Source organism: Pipra filicauda, unplaced genomic scaffold (assembly GCF_003945595.2).
Source record: "Pipra filicauda isolate LSUMZ 115617 unplaced genomic scaffold, ASM394559v2 scaffold33_size4404698_pilon, whole genome shotgun sequence".
NCBI classification, from domain to species: domain Eukaryota; kingdom Metazoa; phylum Chordata; class Aves; order Passeriformes; family Pipridae; genus Pipra; species Pipra filicauda.
Window position 1 is genome coordinate 3607066 of NW_024104465.1, and position 16953 is coordinate 3624018.

Here is a 16953-nt window from a genome sequence, read left to right on the forward strand (position 1 = left end):
CTGCACTGGGAACTAGATACCAACAGCTCCAGCTGCTAATTCCTCTCAGATAATTCCCTCTTCCTCATGCTTTGAGGTGTGAGTAGTATGTGCAAAGGCCTTGAATTGTTCATGCAAGGGGAGAGAATCAAAGAGCACTCACTGCAGTACAGATGGTTCTAAAGGCAGGTTTTAGGGGAATTAGTTTGCTGTAGTTCAGTGAGTGCAAGTCAAAGCTCAGCTTTACATTTTATTAAATTTTATTTTATTAAATTTTACATTTACATTTTATTAAATAAGATACAAAAATGTCCCATCACCTCAGCGTTCAGGTGCTGCCACTTTTGGCAGAGCCTGATGTCAGTGTCACTCTTGAGCTTCATCTCAGCTGTGCAGAAGCTTCCACGGGAAGAGATATGGATTCGAGCCCTCCTGACACAGGGAGCAGTCAGGACTCGGAAGCAGCTCTGTCCTGATTCCTGATGATCTCCAGGTCCTCGCAATCTTGGTACGTTGGCTCTTCCACAAAGTTCCAGACCTCGGGGCAGAGTTCCTGCAGTTTGTCCAAGGGAAACCAGTGGACGGAGGTGTCGTTGAAGGTGTCCAGGTAGCGGGGGTGACTCGGGAGCGCCACTTCCTCCGTCCCTTTCAAGACCTAAAGAGCATTTGGGAAAAGAGTTATAGATGACGCAGAAGTCCCTTTCTACAAAGCTGGGTCAGTGAGGATGGTGTATGTTACCCCCAGCCCCTGTGTGCAGAGTGTTCTGCAGATGTTGAACAATCCTAAGGCAATTAGTTTTTATATTGCAGTGTCCAGGAAAAAGGTTTTAAAAACAACCACCCTCTTCTTTCCAACTGCAGTTCATTTTCTTTCTCATTAAAGGTGCTTTGTCAACACAAAACAATAATGTTAAACTATTGCCTCATACCTTTGCTATGTAAGAATAATCTCTCTCCAGTATTCTGGACAGCAATCTGGAATAACAGAATGTGCCCATGTTAGACACAAGGTTCCTGTGAGGTGGGTTTTCTGTACAGGGAGGTGGAACAGAGAAGGGGAAAGAGGGCTCATGACTGTAAAACTGATGGCAACGAAAATGAGCAAAACAGGGACCTTGCTGTCACAAGGAATATAAGGAGTAGAGGGAGGGAGGAGAGGAAAGTGGGGTTGGAGGCATCAGAGCGTCTCCGGGGCATGCACAGACCTCTCCTCGATCCCTCGGAAGCTGTTCCCGATGATGACCAGTTTGGAGAGTGCCGCTGGGCTCCAGTTGCTCCACAGCAGGTTGTTGTACAAGGCCTTCCCGCAGTGCACCATGTAGAACAGCGTGGCCGAGTCCCCCACGCCGTGTTTCCCCTCCTGCCCGAGAACCGGCGTCTCCCGTCACTGCTGAGCCCTGGCCGCGGGGTCCCGAGGGGGTCTGGCCCCGGGAGTCCCGGCGGCCGAGCCGGGAGTCCCGCTCACCTCATTCTCCGGGAGCAGCCGCAGCCCCAGCGCTCCCAGCGCCGCCGCCTCCCGCGCAGAGAAGGCCGGGTCGAACAGGGCGCACCGGGCGGGCGGCACCTGCGGGGCAGAGGGGCGGCGTGGGCGGGGGCCGGCCCGGGGGGTGCCCCCCGTGTTCCCCGGCCCCGGTGCTTACCCGCAGCTCCTCCAGCAGCAGCAGCAGGAAGGCGAGCTGGTACCGGGCGGCGGGGCAGGCGGCGAACCGGCCCAGCCCGTAGCAGACGCAGCGGGCGGGCGGCTCGGCGGGGCCGCTCAGCGGGGCCCGCACGGCTCCTGCGGGCGCGGAGAGCGCGGTCAGCGCGGCGGGGACGGGGCCTCTTCTCGCCGCCCTCCGTCACCGCGCTGCCCCCGCACCTCCCGTTCCCCCCGCTCTCCCCTCCCGCTCCCCGCACTCACCGGCGCTCGCCGCCCAGAAGCCGGAGCTCAGCAGATCGTCCCTGCGGGGAGAGCGCGGTGTCAGCGGGGCGCGGCAGCCCCGGGGCTGGAGGGGACACACGGACCGGGACCGGGGCCGGGCACTCACCGCGCCTCCCGCAGCCGCCGCAGCACCGCTTCGGTGCCGGCACCGCCTTCCTCCTCCTCCTCCTCCTCCTTTCCCCGGTCCCGGCCCCGCCGCCGCCGCCGCGCGCGCGCCGCGCGCCACCCGCCCGGCGCCGCCATGCGCGGTCACGTGCGGCGGTCACGGGACCGGCGGGGGCGCGCCCGGAACCGGCGGCGGGAGGGAGCGCGGGGTCCCGGAGCATCCCGGAACCGCCCGGAGCATCCCGGTGCATCCCGGAGCCGCCCGCAGCCATGTCCCGGCCCACCGAGCCCGGCCCCGCGCCGTGGTGAGTGAGCCCCTTCCCCTCCCGTCCGTACCGCCCGGACACCGCCGGACACGCGTGGCGGGTGTCCCGGGAAGGCACTTCGGCCCTTTGCTGGCCGGACCGTGGGTACGGTCACCGGTCGCGGAGCGGAGAGCCCGTCCCGTGGTCGGGAACCCAGCAGGGGCTCAGCAGCTCCGTCCCTCTCCCGGAGTCATTCCAGGGCCATGGAGAGGCGCCCCGGGAACGGATCCAGCCTCCTGCTCCTGGCCCGGCCGTAACGCGGGTTCCCGGGTTCCTCGGTACCACTTTGGAGCCGTCTTTTGCCTTTGCCCCAGACCTGGGCTGTTCCTGCTGGAATACTCCTGGGGGAAGCTTGTCCCGAGATGTGACGACAGGAGAGGACAAAAAGTGTTATGAATATGTGAATCAAAAAGTTTGGAGTGGAATAACATTTTGTCTTCCGAGGGAACTCTCTGTCTCATGCTCCTCGAGGGCTGTCGGGTGCAGGCAGCAACTGAATTAATAGTAGCAGGTCCCAGGAATTGTTTAGAATGCACGTGGATAATGCTCAATGACAATTACTCCCTGGACTCAGGTAGAATATCTCACAAGTCCATATCCTTTTCCACCTGTCTGAGCTGCTGAGTTATAGAACCTATTTTAAGCCCACAAAAAAGGTCAAATTTAGTTGTAAGGGACACTTGGTGCTGCTTTTGGGTGTAAACTTAGTGTGATTGTGCAAGAACAATGTCTCTCTCCGTTTGTAATAACCTTTAGTTGCTCTTCTTGAACTAATAGAAAGGAGACAGAGAAGTGCAACAGTTTTCAAATACAAAATAATTCCTGGTACTGCTTTGCTTTTTTAGGTGGAATTACTTTTTCCTTTACGACGGCTCAAAGGTGAAGGAGGAAGGAGATCCTACAAGTGCTGGGATCTGTTACTTTTACCCTTCTCAGGTAATGTCTGCTCTCATTTCAGTACCTGTAAAGGGGTATTGTGGGTCAGGGCTGATAGTTCTGGATCAGGAATGGTTTGGTTCCCGGGTGGAGATTCAGATTAATCCCTATTTAGTATTCACAAAAGTTTTAAGAAATCCTGTACAATTAACTCCAGGTGGAGTGGAGCTGGGCTCCACCTGGCTCGGGACACAGCAGTGGGGTTACACTCTGCTCCCCCACTGTGGAATGGTCCAGCACAGTCCAGGTCTGTCCTGGTGATGTATATAAACACACATGAGAGATGAAAGTTCCCCTCCATAAGGTCCAGGCCCTTGTGCTGCCTGGAAAAAGCAATACAGTTCTTTTCTCCCAGAAATATGCCTGTGCTACTGTGTTTGATTCATAGAATCACAGAGTCATTAAGGTTGGAAAAGATCAAGTCCAACCATCAACCCAGCACCACCTTCACCACTAACCATGTCCCCACGTGCCACTTCCACATGTTTTCTGAACACTTCCAGGGATGGTGACTCCACCACTGCCCTGGGCAGCCTGTTCCAATGCTTTACAATTCTTTCTGTATAACTGAATTGCTAATTAATTTTTATTTATACCTGATTACAGCAGTGATTTTTTTCCAAGTTCTTTTAAAGGGAAACTAAAGCTTCTCCTCCCTGTCTCCCTGGGCAGACCCTCCCAGAGCAGCAGGAGTTGCTGTGTGGGCAGATGGCAGGGGTGGTTCGCTGCATGACCGAAATCTCCGGGGTCCCTCCCAGCCTCATCCGCCTCAGGAAGCTCAAATTTGCCGTGGTGGTGGATGGAGACTATCTGTGGGTGAGTTCAGGAGGTCTGGAGCAGTCACAGAACGGGAACAGTCAGAGGCTACAGGACTGTGTCAAACAAAGAGGGTTTATTTTTCAGGGTGGGGGCTGCACACCTGGGGAGAGCTGGGAGGGACCTTGCAGTGCACGAATTTCATTGCAAGGTAACTTGAGTTTAAGTCACTGTGTCCTGAAAGTCACTAGGCTTCATGTGCCTCATTTGTGTGTCTACTCCCAACATGATTTCTTTAGATGTTCCTGTCCAATGGCTGTGAAATGTTGAGCTCCACATCGTTGTGTGTATCTGTGGGCTACTGGCAATAACTGGGAACAGAATCTCAAGCTGGTCTGATTGCTCTTTCCTCCTAACCCTCAGCATTTCCTGCTGCAGAGCCATGTCAGTGTCCACAGACATTTAGTATACAAAGAACAGTGTGTGGCAGAGCTGTGACAAAAATGCCCCCAAACCATCCCTTGGGAACTGGGCTGAGACCAGTCAGCCCCATTTAACTGGCTGTTCAGGCTCACATGGCTTGCTCTGAGGCACGAGGCCTGATGCTTCTGCTTCTCTCAGCAACTTAAAAGCCGAATGAAGTGTCTTCATTGCTGTAAATAACAACTTAATTTGAATGTTTCAAAGTACTTCGTCTCAGGAAAATGTTGTTAGCTATTAAAGAACCAAGCTGGGTCATCTAGCGTGGGAAGAAAGTGTGTCTGAAGCATTGCATTTCTGATATCATTTATTTATCCTGTCTGTGCCAGGGCTCTTGTGTGGGTATTTCTGAATTTCCTTTTCATATGACTCGTGAGTCTGGGGAGGGGTTTGCCTGACAGAGCTGTCTGTCCTCGTTGGAAAGCGATAAGAGTTGTTCTCACCTGCTGTGCCTGGGTTTTGTCAGTGAACATCCCTCATTCATGGCTCTCCTGTTGCAGGTTCTGGGCTGTGCAGTGGAGCTCCCTGACGTGAGCTGCAGGCGCTTTCTGGAGCAGCTCATCAGCCTCTTCACCTTCTACAACGGCCCCGTGCGCGGCGCCTACACGGTAACGGGAGACCCCTGGCCCTGGGGCTGGAATGTTCTCTTGTGTTTCTTCCTCACATATCCAAGAACTGGGACCTGGAAAAGTGTGCAGGCCTGTCCTGCCCTTGCTCCAAGGATGTCTGGGTGTCTGCTAAACATTTCCTAGGTGTTCAGACTAAAGCAGTTTCCTCTCGGTATCATCTTCCCCCTCATCCTGACAAGATTTGTCCCTCAGAGGCTCTGTCCCACATGAATTGCATTGCCCATCCCCAATGCAGGAACACCCGTGCAGTGACAGTGTGTGGGGTTTTGTTGTCCACAGGCATTTTCCCAGGAGGAGCTGGGCAGGCAGTGGGACAGGTACATTGAACACATCCAAAAAAACACCGGTGACCTCCACAGGATTTTCAATTCTCTTTGGCATCTGGACAAAACCAAGGTAAGAGCCAATCCTCTGCACTGCCTGGCTGGAGCTGCCCTACCTGGGAGTGTGCATTATTTGCTGCTCTGACCATTTCCCAGAATTCTGTGGCCTCACTCCCTGTGGTTCTCCCTGTCCAGGTGGATCCCCTGCTCTTGCTGAAGGCAGCTCTCATCTTGCAGACGTGCCAGCGCTGTCCCCATGTCTTGGCAGGCTGCATCCTCTACAGAGGCTTGTAAGTACCCAGGTGTTCCCTGAAGGCTTGACCTGCCCCTAAATCCACTGCAGATCAGTGCAGGCATGTCTGTGTGTTCGTGGTTCTGTCTGACCTGCTGACTAGGACCACTGTCTGTACTGACAGAAAATGCACAGAGCCAGGATTTCCCATGAGGAATTCCAGCTTCTTACAACCCAAGATGACTGAACGACTTCAAGGAAAGCCTCCAAGGTGGCCTTGAAAGGCAGGAGGTGGGGAATTCCGAGAATTCCTTGGCAGCAGCATTCAAGTGCCATTTTTCTTTGGCATAAACTGTTCCAGTAACACCTTTTAGGAGCACTGGAAATGTGCCACAGTGGGAGCATTTTCCAGGGCTGACAGGGAGTGATCTCATACCCGTGACCAGGATGCTGGGCGTGAGTCACTGCAGCACCTTAAAGCTGGCAGCATGTGCAGGGAGGTGGACATTTGGCTTGAGAAGGGAGTTGAGAGCCTTGTCCTGCCTCTGCTACACATATGTGTGTGACACTGTATCACTGCTGCTTCTGGTAGAGATATTTTGTCACCAAATGTCCTCAGAGTTCTGTGAACTCTTAAGTCTTACTGCAGCACTGCAAAGGGCTTTGAACTGGAGTTAAACCTCTCCTTCTTTAGGGTATTTTTGGGTTCCTGCAGCACCATCAGCTTTGCTCAGAGCACAAGTCCAGTGTGTCCATCATGAGCATTGCTGCTGGTTCTGCCTGTCCTGGAGCCCCGGGAGCCTGTGGCTGAGCTTTAGGGAAGGATTCTCTGCTCACAGGACAAGGGAAATGGCTTCAAACCTACTCAAGAGAGTAGGTTTAGATTAAATATTAGGAAGAAATCCTTCCCTGTGAGGGTGGTGAGGCCCTGGCACAGGTTGCCCAGAGAAGCTGTGGCTCCCCCATCCCTGGAAGTGTTCCAGACCAGGTCGGATGAGGCTTGGAGCAACCTGGGACAGTGGAAGGTGTCTTTGCCTATGGCAGAGGAGTGGAGCTAAATGATCTTTAAGGTCCTTTAAACCCAAACCATTCCATGATTCTGTGATTCTATGACTATGTTTTGTCCTTTTAGGATTGTGAGCACCCAGCTGCCACCTTCCCTCACTGCCAAAGTTCTCCTCCAAGGCAGCGAGTCTCCAGGCCAGGTATGTTGCTGAACACATTCCCTGCGTGCAGATACCTGCAAGGATGTGGTGTGGGAGCTCTTGTCACACAGATCTGACACGTGCCATTACTGGGAAGGACAAATGTTGATGCTGATGCTCAAAGCTTTTATTAGTTATGATTGAATAAGGTTTTGAGACTTCTGCACTAGGAATTTGTTTTTTTCAGTCTTTAAGTTACTGAATTCATGAGTTCTCATCTGCGGGTTGTTTTGATTGGCTTTTTACCCACATTTAAGTACTTAGTGGGAAATACGATGAATGTCTGAAAGTGACAAACAGAGCAGTTTTTGTTTGCATTAAAACTTGTCAAAAGTTATTATTTATGTGACAGAAAAGCTACCACAATGCAGATATGAGGAAGACCTCTGCTCTTCTGTGTAATGACCTGAGTTTCTGTGGCCTGAGAAGGCAGTAATGGCAAATTGTGGCTCTGTCCTGGCTTTCAGGTGTGTTTTGGTCCTTGGGAAGGTCTCTTTGGCTTTGAGAGCTCTCTAAGGAACAAACCCCTGCCCAGCACTATAAACCAGTCACAGCATTTGCTGGAGGGGTGATGTGGGGTCTGCTGTGGCCTTGGGGAGGCTGAGCAGGGTGGCAGGGGTGTCCTGGTGGCACTGAGCCGATTCTTGACTTTTCTTGCAGAGGGATCCTGGAGATGAGGAGCCACGGGAGCCTGGTGAGCATCCAGCTGCAGTGCTGCCGAGTGCCCACCAGCAGCAGCACGTGTGCACTCCCCAGGCTGCCTTCTCTGCATGGGAGCATGAGCTGGTTCTCAGGGGTTCACATCCAAGATCTTGCTGGATGCAGGAGTATATCCAGTATATCCCAGAGGGTGTTGCTGGCACTAGTCAGCAGTACCAGTGGGTGTTGTGTAATCAGAACCAGCTCCTTCCCTTGGCTAAGCAGAGGGTTTGCTCTTTTGGGTTTGTCAGTTCTGCAGATTCCCAACATGCCTGCCTTTATTCCAGTTCCTCATGTGCCTACTTGGCCCTGATGGAGCCCTGACAACAGATGGCTGATTCTTGCAGTCCAAACCTCCAGTCATCATCTCTCAGCATCAGTTTAGAGATGATCTGCCAGGATGGTTAGGAAGAAACACTGAGGGAAAATTTAACTGTGTATGAGGAGGGTGGGCAAATGCTGCCCAGCTCAGTTGGGATGCAGGACAATGGCAGACCTATTCCACCTGCAGAAGCCTTTAAACTGATGGAGTTTGGCTTCTCTTCTTTATGTTGGGGCATGTTCATTTAATCCTGAAACCTCCACTGCTCTTGCAGAGTCTCCATTGCCGCAGGGTGTCCGAATCATCCCGGTGTTCCTAACAGGGGACGAAGTCTCAGTGCTCCGGGACTTCCCAGTGGAGTGGATGGCCAGGTAGGAAACCAGCCTGACACGGAGAGAGGATTTGCAGCAGAAGCTCACACGTGGCTCTGTGTCCTTGTTGTCATTGTTGCTGTTTTCCCTGGAACTAACCTGGACCCTGTTGCTGCCTGTTGGAGCTGCCTGAGGCCTCTCGGGCTGGACGGAATTCCTGTGTCCATATCCCTGCTGTGAGCAGCCTGAAGCAGAACTGCTTCCCCAGACCATCTGTGACCTGTTGTCTCTCAGCTCACAGCACTGCTTGGAGCCTTTGTGCTTTGTGGACAAGGGAGGGACATTCCCAGGCGCCTGCAATGTAACATTCCCAGGCTTTTCACCTGTGTTAGACTTCAGCCCATCCTTTTCCCAGGAAGATGCTCTTTATAGCAACCATTGATCAGTACCAGGGGGCAGTGGGGTTATTAGGTATAGGATAACTCCACGCAGATCCTGCTCAGTAGTTTAACCCCTTTGTCATCTCCCGCTAGGGCATCCATGTCCCCAGCAGGCACCGGAGCAGAGGAGAGTGCTTCGTGCTCCCAAGCAGTTCCAGAGTCAACAGGAGTTCATGAAAACCAAGCCCTGGATGGTATATCTGTGCAGGAGTCCCCTGAGGAGGCTTCAGGCACAGCTGCCCCAGGAGATGCTCTGCAGTCAGGCAGCCCTGCAAGTCCCCTGACAGGCTTCCCTGAAATGGGAGCCAGCACAAGGAGTTCCTCAGCTGCAAACCTGAGTGGACCAGGCAGTGACAGCTCAGAGCTCAGCAGGAAAACACACATCCCATCAGAGAGTGACACAGAGCATCTCCCAAGCCCTTCCACACTCCGGACTTCTGAATGTGCTCAAACTATGGGTCCATACCTGGAAGGCTTTTCCTTTCCCAACCCTTACGCCCGGGAGCAGCAGAGTCGGGACATGGGGAAATCCCTTGTGGACTCTGATACTGAGCACTCTGATGCTGAGAACCAAAGTTCCCTCTCCTCTCCTGTTCCCTCTCCTGCTCAGGAGCTGAGCAGGAGGAAATCCAGAGAACACAATGAGCAAGAGACTGTGAGCCAAAGCCGTGTGTCCGGAGGAAGCGGCAGCTCTGCTGGTGACCATGTGTGGGGTTTGGATGGTCCAGGCACTGCTGGACAGTCACAGCTCTGGAGTGGGAGTCGGCTGCCGGCTGTGGGGGTTCAGGAGGGTCTGCTCAGTGACCCAGCAGGGCACATGCCATGTCCCAGGAGTGGGGAGGGCAGCTGGGCACCCCAAGGGGACAGGCTGGGAGCCCGGACTGCCGTGGAGTTGGGCAGAGAGGGCGATCCAGCCCGGATGAGCCTCTATGTTCACTGCATCAAGGGGCTGGTGCTGTCACTGCTGGCTGAGGACCATCTCCGAGGGGACCGGAGTGCCATGGAAGATGTGGTGAGTGGGAAAGATCTCTCCCACCTTCAGCTGCCCTCCTGGTGGGAGGGACAGGGTTTACAACTGAAGAGGGAATGTTGGATCGCACTTCTTATCCTTTCCTCACCTGCTCTGTGCTGCACAAGGCGAAGCCGTTTGGCTCAGGGCTCGTCACCACAGCCCTGGCTGTGTGGGAGGGTGTGAGGCAGCGAGCAGGGAGGTGAGAGCCTTGTCTCACACAGCTCCTGGTGCTGCTGTTGTCTGTCAGTGCCAGCACCGGAGCAGAGTGTGTGGGTGTGACCGTCAGAAGGCCTGGGCTGGATTTGGGATTCACTGGGAAAACCCCTCAGTTTAGTGCTTTTTGGGAAGCAAGGTTTGTTCTGTTTAACCCCCACTTTGCACGTCACAGCTTCTCCCTCTGGGAGCACCAGAGACGTGTCTGGCAGCAGGTCCTGGAGTGTTTCCTTTGGCTGTGGGAGCCCCCAGCCTGCTCCCCAGGGCTGGAGAGAAGGATGCCGTTTGGGCACTGCACAGGGGCTGTATCAGAGCAATCCCAAATTACTCTGCTGTGGGATTTGGTTGCCAAGGCTTCCCTGTAAATGGAGCTGATGAGGCTGCAGGGGCAAGATGTGCCAGTCCCCCGCCTTTCCTGGGAAGCATCAGCCTGCAGAGCTGCTGCCTGGCCTCTGCCTCCCTCCCAGGAGCTGAGTCAAAGCTGCAGAGCCCTGTTTGATATGCCAGTTGCCATAGGAACAACCTATTTTCCTTACCCAGCTAGACTGGAAGGTGGAGGGAAGCTCAGACTAACGCAGAGCCTCAAGGTTGCTCCTTTCCCTGGAAGCTGTGGGACACAAAGGCTCCCCTATGAGCTGGGGAGCATCTCCTTCACTCAGCATGGGAGGGATCATGTGCCTGGGGAGGAATTGCTGCAGAATCAGTTGAGGGCAGGAGTTGCAGCTGGTGCTTTTTGCACTTGGTCCCCTTTCTGTTCATTTGGAACAGGCAGCTGCACAAATCTGCTCTGCCATGTCTTCTCCAAAGAGGGGAAGAGGGAAACAGGCAGGTGGGAATTGTCACTCTGGAGAGCTGAAGGTTGTCCCTGTTGCACAGGGATTGCACAGTCCGTTTTCCTTTATGTGTTGCCCCAGGGTCGACAAAGCTCCATTCCATCCAGATTGCTGTTTTCCCAAACATCCTGCTTCCATCTCACATACCCTTGCTTTGGATCTCACCCAAACTGCACTGTCACAGCCTGGATTTTGGCTGTGACTGGGCTCTTCTGCTACACCCTCCTGTGGATGCAGGTGTTTGTTATCCCTTAGAGCTGCATTGCATGTCCAGTTATCCCAGGAGGAAGAGCATTGTCTGAGGAGGTCCAGCTGGGCTCTTCTGCTGGTGGATTTGAGACATAACCTCAGCTTGTCTATCCTTTTGTTTATCTGTAGATTAAAAATGACCCTCAGCTCTCAGGGATGTAAAAGCTGCATTATAATTAATGTTTTTGAATGCTTTGAGGCCCAAAAATGACACCAAAGAAGGGTAAAATATGCTACTTGTGCAGCTGAGAACCTCTGGGAGGGCGGGTTCCATCGCAGGCTTTCCCTGCGGAGCAGGAGGCTCTGGGGCTTCCTTCCTGCTGCTCTTTAGGTCTAATCCCTCCATTTCACTGCACAGAAGGGAAAATCTGTTCTTTAACAGGGGGTCAAGCATAGGCCGTGCAGTGCCGTCCTGCTGAACAGAGGCTTTATCCTCTCCACAGCAGAGGAAAGCACACAGGCAGGATGAGGATTATGGAGTTAATCTTCCCAGGAGTGGTGGAGGGCCCCTGCCTGTGCCCTGCCTGTGCCCAGGGAGCCTCAGCACAGCCATCCAGCTGGGCTACTGAAAGTCCACTCAGGAGAACAGCTTGGTGTTGATTGTGTACGTTGTTGTGTGTATTTGTACTGCCTGGTGTAATAAGGGCTGGGAAGCAAAGGAATATTCCTTGTGGTGGCTGAAAGTCATGTGAAAATGAGCCCTGGAGAGTAATGGTTGATGGTACATTAATGGAGCCCTGCATTTTCCTGGAATTAATAGCATCAGGTGGTTTATTGGCTTATTTTCAGGTTGGAGTGCCCTTTCCTGAGTCACGGAATCAAGGAATGGTTTGGGTTGGTAAAGATCATCCAGTTCCACCACCCTGCCATGGGCAGGGACCCCTTCCACGGGGTTCCCTTCCACTAGACCAGGGTGTTCTGCGCTCCATCACTGACATGGGAGCTGTGGGACTTGTCTGCTTTCCCCTGTGCCCAAGTTTCCCAGCCATTCCATGTGGGAGCCTGGGCAGCACAGCAGAGCATGGAAGGGTCTGGTCCCTCTGTCACCTGAGCGCCCTCCAGCATCTCCTTGGAAGCCCAGGTGAGGCACAGGTGGAGCTCTGACCTTTGCCTTTCCCCTGTCTGCAGTACCACAGCAGCCTGGCTTCCCTGAATGGCCTCGAGGTTCACCTGAGGGAGACTCTGCCCAAGGACTCCTCGGCCTCAGCCAGGACAACCTACAGCTTCACACACTATGACCGTGTCCAGAATGTCCTCACAGGTGAGCCTTCATCTTCTGGAACAGCAGGAGGGAATAGTGAGGAAAATGGGTTTTAGGGGAACCTTTTCTCATACCTCAGACAGCTCAGAAGCATTTCTCACTGTAACTCCTACCACGCAGCCTGGCTGAAAGGCCCTGTTGAGGGAACTTTGTCTGTTGAGAGTTTATAATCTGCTGAAGACTTGTTGATGGCTTTGTTTGGGTGACAGCCAGAGGCTGTGGGAGCTGGAGCAGCTGCCACTGGTGCTTTGCTCAGAATGATGTCCCTTGGGGTTCTGCTGAGGGCTGGGTGTGAGCACAGGACTCGACATCCCCTTCAAACCCAGCCATTGCCCCCAGCCATTCATCCCTGGTGTGATGCCTTGTGTCCCACTGTACATCTGAGGGTCTGTCAGTCACACCTGAGGGTCTCTCAGTTGTTTCTGGCTGTGAGAAGCAGGAGCTGGGACCAGACAGCAGTTGGGGGGCTGCTGCCCTGGGTGTGGGTGGACCATTGACCTGCAGAAAGCCCTGTGCATGTCTTGCTCCAGTTGGTTTTGCTGTTCCCTTTCTCTGGCAGCCTGGCTCTGTCCAGCTTGGAAGTGCTTTAAAGAGAGAGAAACCCCAATGTTTCTAGGTACTCCAGGCCTCAGGCCACCTTGTGACCCCTCGATTGTGTTGCCTACAGGGAAAGGTACCCCAGCACGTGCTTGGCTGAGCACGGTGGCTGTCGCTGACTGGTTCCTTGAGGTCACCTTGGGACTTAAGGTGTCACCAGCGTGTTCTGCTGCTATGCAGGGTCTGTGGGAAGATCCAGGGCCTTTTTCTGTTCAGTAAATGGGGACACAGTACAGAGTGGGCTTTTAATACCCCCCCTTGCTCCTGTTGTGCAGCCAACCTGCCCCACACACCTGGGCCTCTGGACCGGCACTTCCTGAGGGCGGCCACGCTGATCCACTCTGACTTCAGCCAGCTTCCCTCGGCCTCAGAGGTGATCATCAGGTAAGGGGGTGCTCACAACCCCTCCTCACAGCAGGCTAGGTGGTCACAGAAGGGGGGAACCTCTTTTTAAGTCTGGCTGGGTTTTGGCACATGTTGTAACCACACCGGTGCCTCCTGGCAAGGGTCAGTCACATCGCCTTATTCCCTAAGTCTGCTTTTAATTGTGGGTTCCTTTGTGTTCTGGATGTTGAGAGGCTACAGTGGCACCGGGACTGAGGGCACAGCTGAGTGGTGCCATGAGTTGGATTAAGATGTAATGTTCAAACATTGCCAGTTCCTGGCACCATAAGATTCTAAGACGCAGTGTTAAATATAGCTGTTCCTAATAAATTTGTGTCTCGGCGGGGAGCCAAAGGCGCCCAGAATTGGCAACCTAGATTTTGTTTTCTTACACGGCTTGTTGGGTTGGAAACACACTGTGATGTGCGTGGCAAACTCAATTGTGATGCACCAGGCAGGATGGTCTTATCACAGCCAGAGCCCTTCCCGACTTCCAGAGCCCTCCATGACATCCAAAGCCCTTCCTCATGGCCAGAGCCCTCCCTGACATCCAGTGCCCTTCCCAACAGCCACAGCCCTTCCTCCTGGCCAGAGTCCTCCCTGACATCCAGAGCTCATCCCCAGAGCCAGAGCCCTTCCCAACATCCACATCCCTTCCCCACACCCAGATCCCTTCCCCAGGCCACGGCTGAAGCGAACCCTCCGTTCCTCAGCTGAGCTGGGGGGGTTGTGTTGTGAGTGCACAGATTCTGCCTGCCTGGTCCTGCTTGTTTGTCCAAAACATGATGAAATAAAGATGCTTCTGGGAATTAAACAGTTTCACTGCTCTGGCACAGCTTGCCAAGGGAATGTGAATCACACACTTCAGTGCTGGAGAACTCCTTGTTTAGCATGAGCTTGACTGGCTCCTTAAATCCAATCCTAAACTGACTGCCTAAGCTGGTGTATTCTGTGTTACCCCAAAAAAAGCAACTCCATGTGTGAATCAGCCTGAGTAACAAGATGACTAAAACTGCTTTCTTTTATGGAGAGTTGTCACAGAAGGGTGTCAGCAAACATAGCAGTTGCTGCTTTCCTCCGTTGAGGAGGAATCCAGAGTCCTTGGCTTTTCTCCCTGCCAGCCTTCCTGCAGGAGAATGCTTTGTGGGGGTTCTTAATCTTAATTGCTGTTAATAATCACAGCTTTTGTGGTTACAGTATCTGGCTATTGTCTGAGCTTCATCACACCTGTGACTGAATGTGGTTCCTGCTGCGAGGTGCTGTACTGGGATTTGGTTATGGCCAGCAGCAGTGAGATGGGCTCCTGTGGGAGAGGGAGGAGTGCTGGGCATGAGGAGTGTTCCATCCCAGCTCATGGTGTCCTGGGCTGGTGACACGCAGGTGTTAGTGCTGCTGAGTGGGTCCTAGAAGAATTTATTCATGGAAAGGCTGATCAGTTATTGGAAGGGGCTGCCCAGGAAGGTGGTGGAGTCCCCACCCCTGGAGGTGTCCAAGGAACAACTGGACATGGCACTCAGTGCTCTGGGCTGGTTGACTGTGTAGGGATGAGTCACAGGTTGAACTCAATGGTCTTTGGAGGTCTTTTTCAACCTCAAAGGTTCTGTGATATCCCATTTTCCCTTTTAGGATGCCAGGACCCTTGAGAAGAAGGGTCTGGTTCCCTGTGGTCTTCAGGGAATGCACTGCAGGGGTTTGGTGCCCATTTAGCTCCGTGTTCCCTCGCTGAGACATTTGAAAGTCCCTCTCAGTAGCTGGGAGCCCAGTGCTGTAAACATACCAGTGCCCACCTTTGAATCTCGCCCAAATCTGTAAATCTGACCTCTTCCCTCTCTGCTGCCCTGCCAGGAATGCCTCCACAGCCGTGTACGCCTGTCGGAATCCCGTCCAGGAAACCTACTTCCAGCAGCTGGGTGCTCCGCTCCGCAACTCAGGCGTCCCCAACCCGCACGACAGTGCCTTCAGCCTGCCCAGCAAGGCCAAGCAGAAGCTGCTGAAGCACGGGGTGAACTTGCTGTGAGCTGATGTGCTCAGACAACGTGTCTCAGCCCCTGCTGAATGTTCATCTCCAATAAGGAAAATCTCAGCCATTTATTCCGTCAGAGGCATGAGGCTCTGCCCTGCCTCTGTGGGGTCTCCAGCCTGCCTGACCCTCAAAAGGGTCACTTTTTGCCCTGTCCTGCAGCTCATCTGGGGCCAGGGCAGGTGTTACTGACATTAACACTTACCAAAGACTGAAGACAGAACACAGCCATGTTGGGGAGCTTGGTTTACATGGACTCTGGGCCAGTTCCTGGTGCTCTGCAGACTCCCTGTGTGCCTCGACCTGATGTAAAACCTCGTCTTCCTCTGAGCCACACAGACCCCGGGCAGCGCTGGCTTTGAGACATGTCAGTCAGACACTGTCTGTGCCTGCACTTGCCCTGCTCAGACTTGGGCTTTATTTATATCTCTTAATCCATAGGAATGAGCCCTGCCATGATGTAGTGCCTTACCTTGATTAGCAGAACCTGCCTGTTCTCAGACTGGAGAAGTGCTGCAGAACTCATAAGCCTCCTCTGGGTGCTGTCAGGAGGCTTTTATGTTGTAGGTGACTCTGGGAGGTTCTTGTCCCTCCACACCTGCCTGGTCAGTGATGGTGCAGCCCAGCGCTGCCCACACCTGGACCCCGTGGCCTCACAGGGCCCTGTGATGGTGGTGGTGGTGTGAATGTCCTTCTGCTCCCTCCCTCCTGGTGCAGGACCTTGTTTTGCTGCTCTTGATGCTCCATTTGCCCACACTCTGTTGACCCTGAAACCGCCCCTTAAGCTGATGGGACCAAAGAGGTTTTGTAGCCCCTCAGCAACTGTTCCCTTCCTGCTCTGACAGAGCGTCCCCTCTCAGTGGTGGCTGGGGGGGTCTGTGGTGATGGCTGCTTAGACCTGAGGGATGGATAGCTGTTTGGCTGGGCTTGGAAACCTGCTGCTGGTACGTACACAACCCCCCCCAGTGTGACTGGAAATAAAAGAGAGTCTCCAAGGCTCATTCTAGCACTGTGTCAGTGGCCAGAGTCATGTTGGTTGTCGTGTTTGTGGTTCGTAGTGTGATGGCTTGGGTTGGGTGAGCTGTTCCCCCTCTTAGCTCTGTGCCAAGGGTAGTTCCTGCACTGGTGGGGTTGAACAGGCAGTGCCTGTTGGTTCAGTCATTCTTGCAAAGCAACTTCTTGGAAGATTCCTGAAGGTAGATGCATTACTGGTGTTACTGAGAGATAGTGAGAGAGACATGAACATGGTGAGATGGTGAGCAGCCTCGTGTCAGCATCAGAGCTGGACATGGCGAGGTCACCATGGTCACAGCTCGTGGTTCTGCTCTGACACAGGCAGTCCCAAGGTCTCTGCCATTGCAGGGCTACTCTGAAGACCTTGCTGGGAACTTCAGAGGACTCCAGAGGACAAGCCAGCTGCTTGCTCAGAGGTGGCTGGGCATGGATTGCCACCTGGATGCCAGCCCTGGCAGCTGAGGGGGTGTTTCAGCAGGAGCAGGGCCGTGTGGCACTGCTCCTGTCCTGGGCACGATGGCAGGGAAGCTGCTCTGCACAGAAGGACTGTCAGGAGCCTGTTGGCAGTGTAGGAGTGAAAGCTCACTGGGAAGCCTGAGCTGGAGCCATCCTAGTGACCTCCTGTTTCAGTGACATCCATGTGGAAGGTAAGGTGCTGCTTCCCTGTGTGACTTCCCTGTGCACTTGCCTTGAGTGATGGCCAAGCTGCTCTGGCTCTGGAGCAGAG

The 16953-nt window shown here is 53.8% G+C and overlaps 2 protein-coding genes across 3 annotated transcripts; one reads left to right on the plus strand and one right to left on the minus strand.

Annotated features, from left to right (window-relative positions):
- Window positions 1-203: 203 nt before the first annotated feature.
- On the minus strand, window positions 204-2143 carry SRRD (SRR1 domain containing). Its single transcript, XM_039384160.1, has 8 exons — window positions 2007-2143; window positions 1880-1920; window positions 1620-1756; window positions 1445-1543; window positions 1185-1339; window positions 909-954; window positions 259-634; window positions 204-220 (listed from the first exon to the last, which is right to left on the minus strand). Exons 1-7 carry the CDS (start codon window positions 2141-2143, stop codon window positions 428-430), a joined length of 822 nt encoding a protein of 273 aa, XP_039240094.1. The 3' UTR covers window positions 204-220; window positions 259-427.
- Window positions 2144-2205: 62 nt separating this feature from the next.
- On the plus strand, window positions 2206-16233 carry HPS4 (HPS4 biogenesis of lysosomal organelles complex 3 subunit 2). Of its 2 annotated transcripts, XM_027722296.2 has the most exons (13): window positions 2206-2310; window positions 3156-3246; window positions 3919-4062; window positions 4983-5090; window positions 5391-5507; window positions 5630-5724; window positions 6799-6871; window positions 7532-7565; window positions 8167-8263; window positions 8737-9655; window positions 12079-12211; window positions 13084-13192; window positions 15038-16233. In XM_027722296.2, the coding sequence occupies exons 1-13, from the start codon at window positions 2276-2278 to the stop codon at window positions 15207-15209; spliced, it is 2127 nt and encodes a 708-aa protein (XP_027578097.1). In that variant the 5' UTR covers window positions 2206-2275; the 3' UTR covers window positions 15210-16233. The 2 variants fall into 2 exon arrangements, with proteins under 2 accessions (XP_027578097.1, XP_027578098.1); XM_027722297.2 differs by lacking the exons at window positions 2206-2310; window positions 3156-3246 and adding an exon at window positions 4150-4213 and having other exon boundaries at window positions 3948-4062.
- The last annotated feature ends 720 nt before the right edge of the window (window positions 16234-16953 follow it).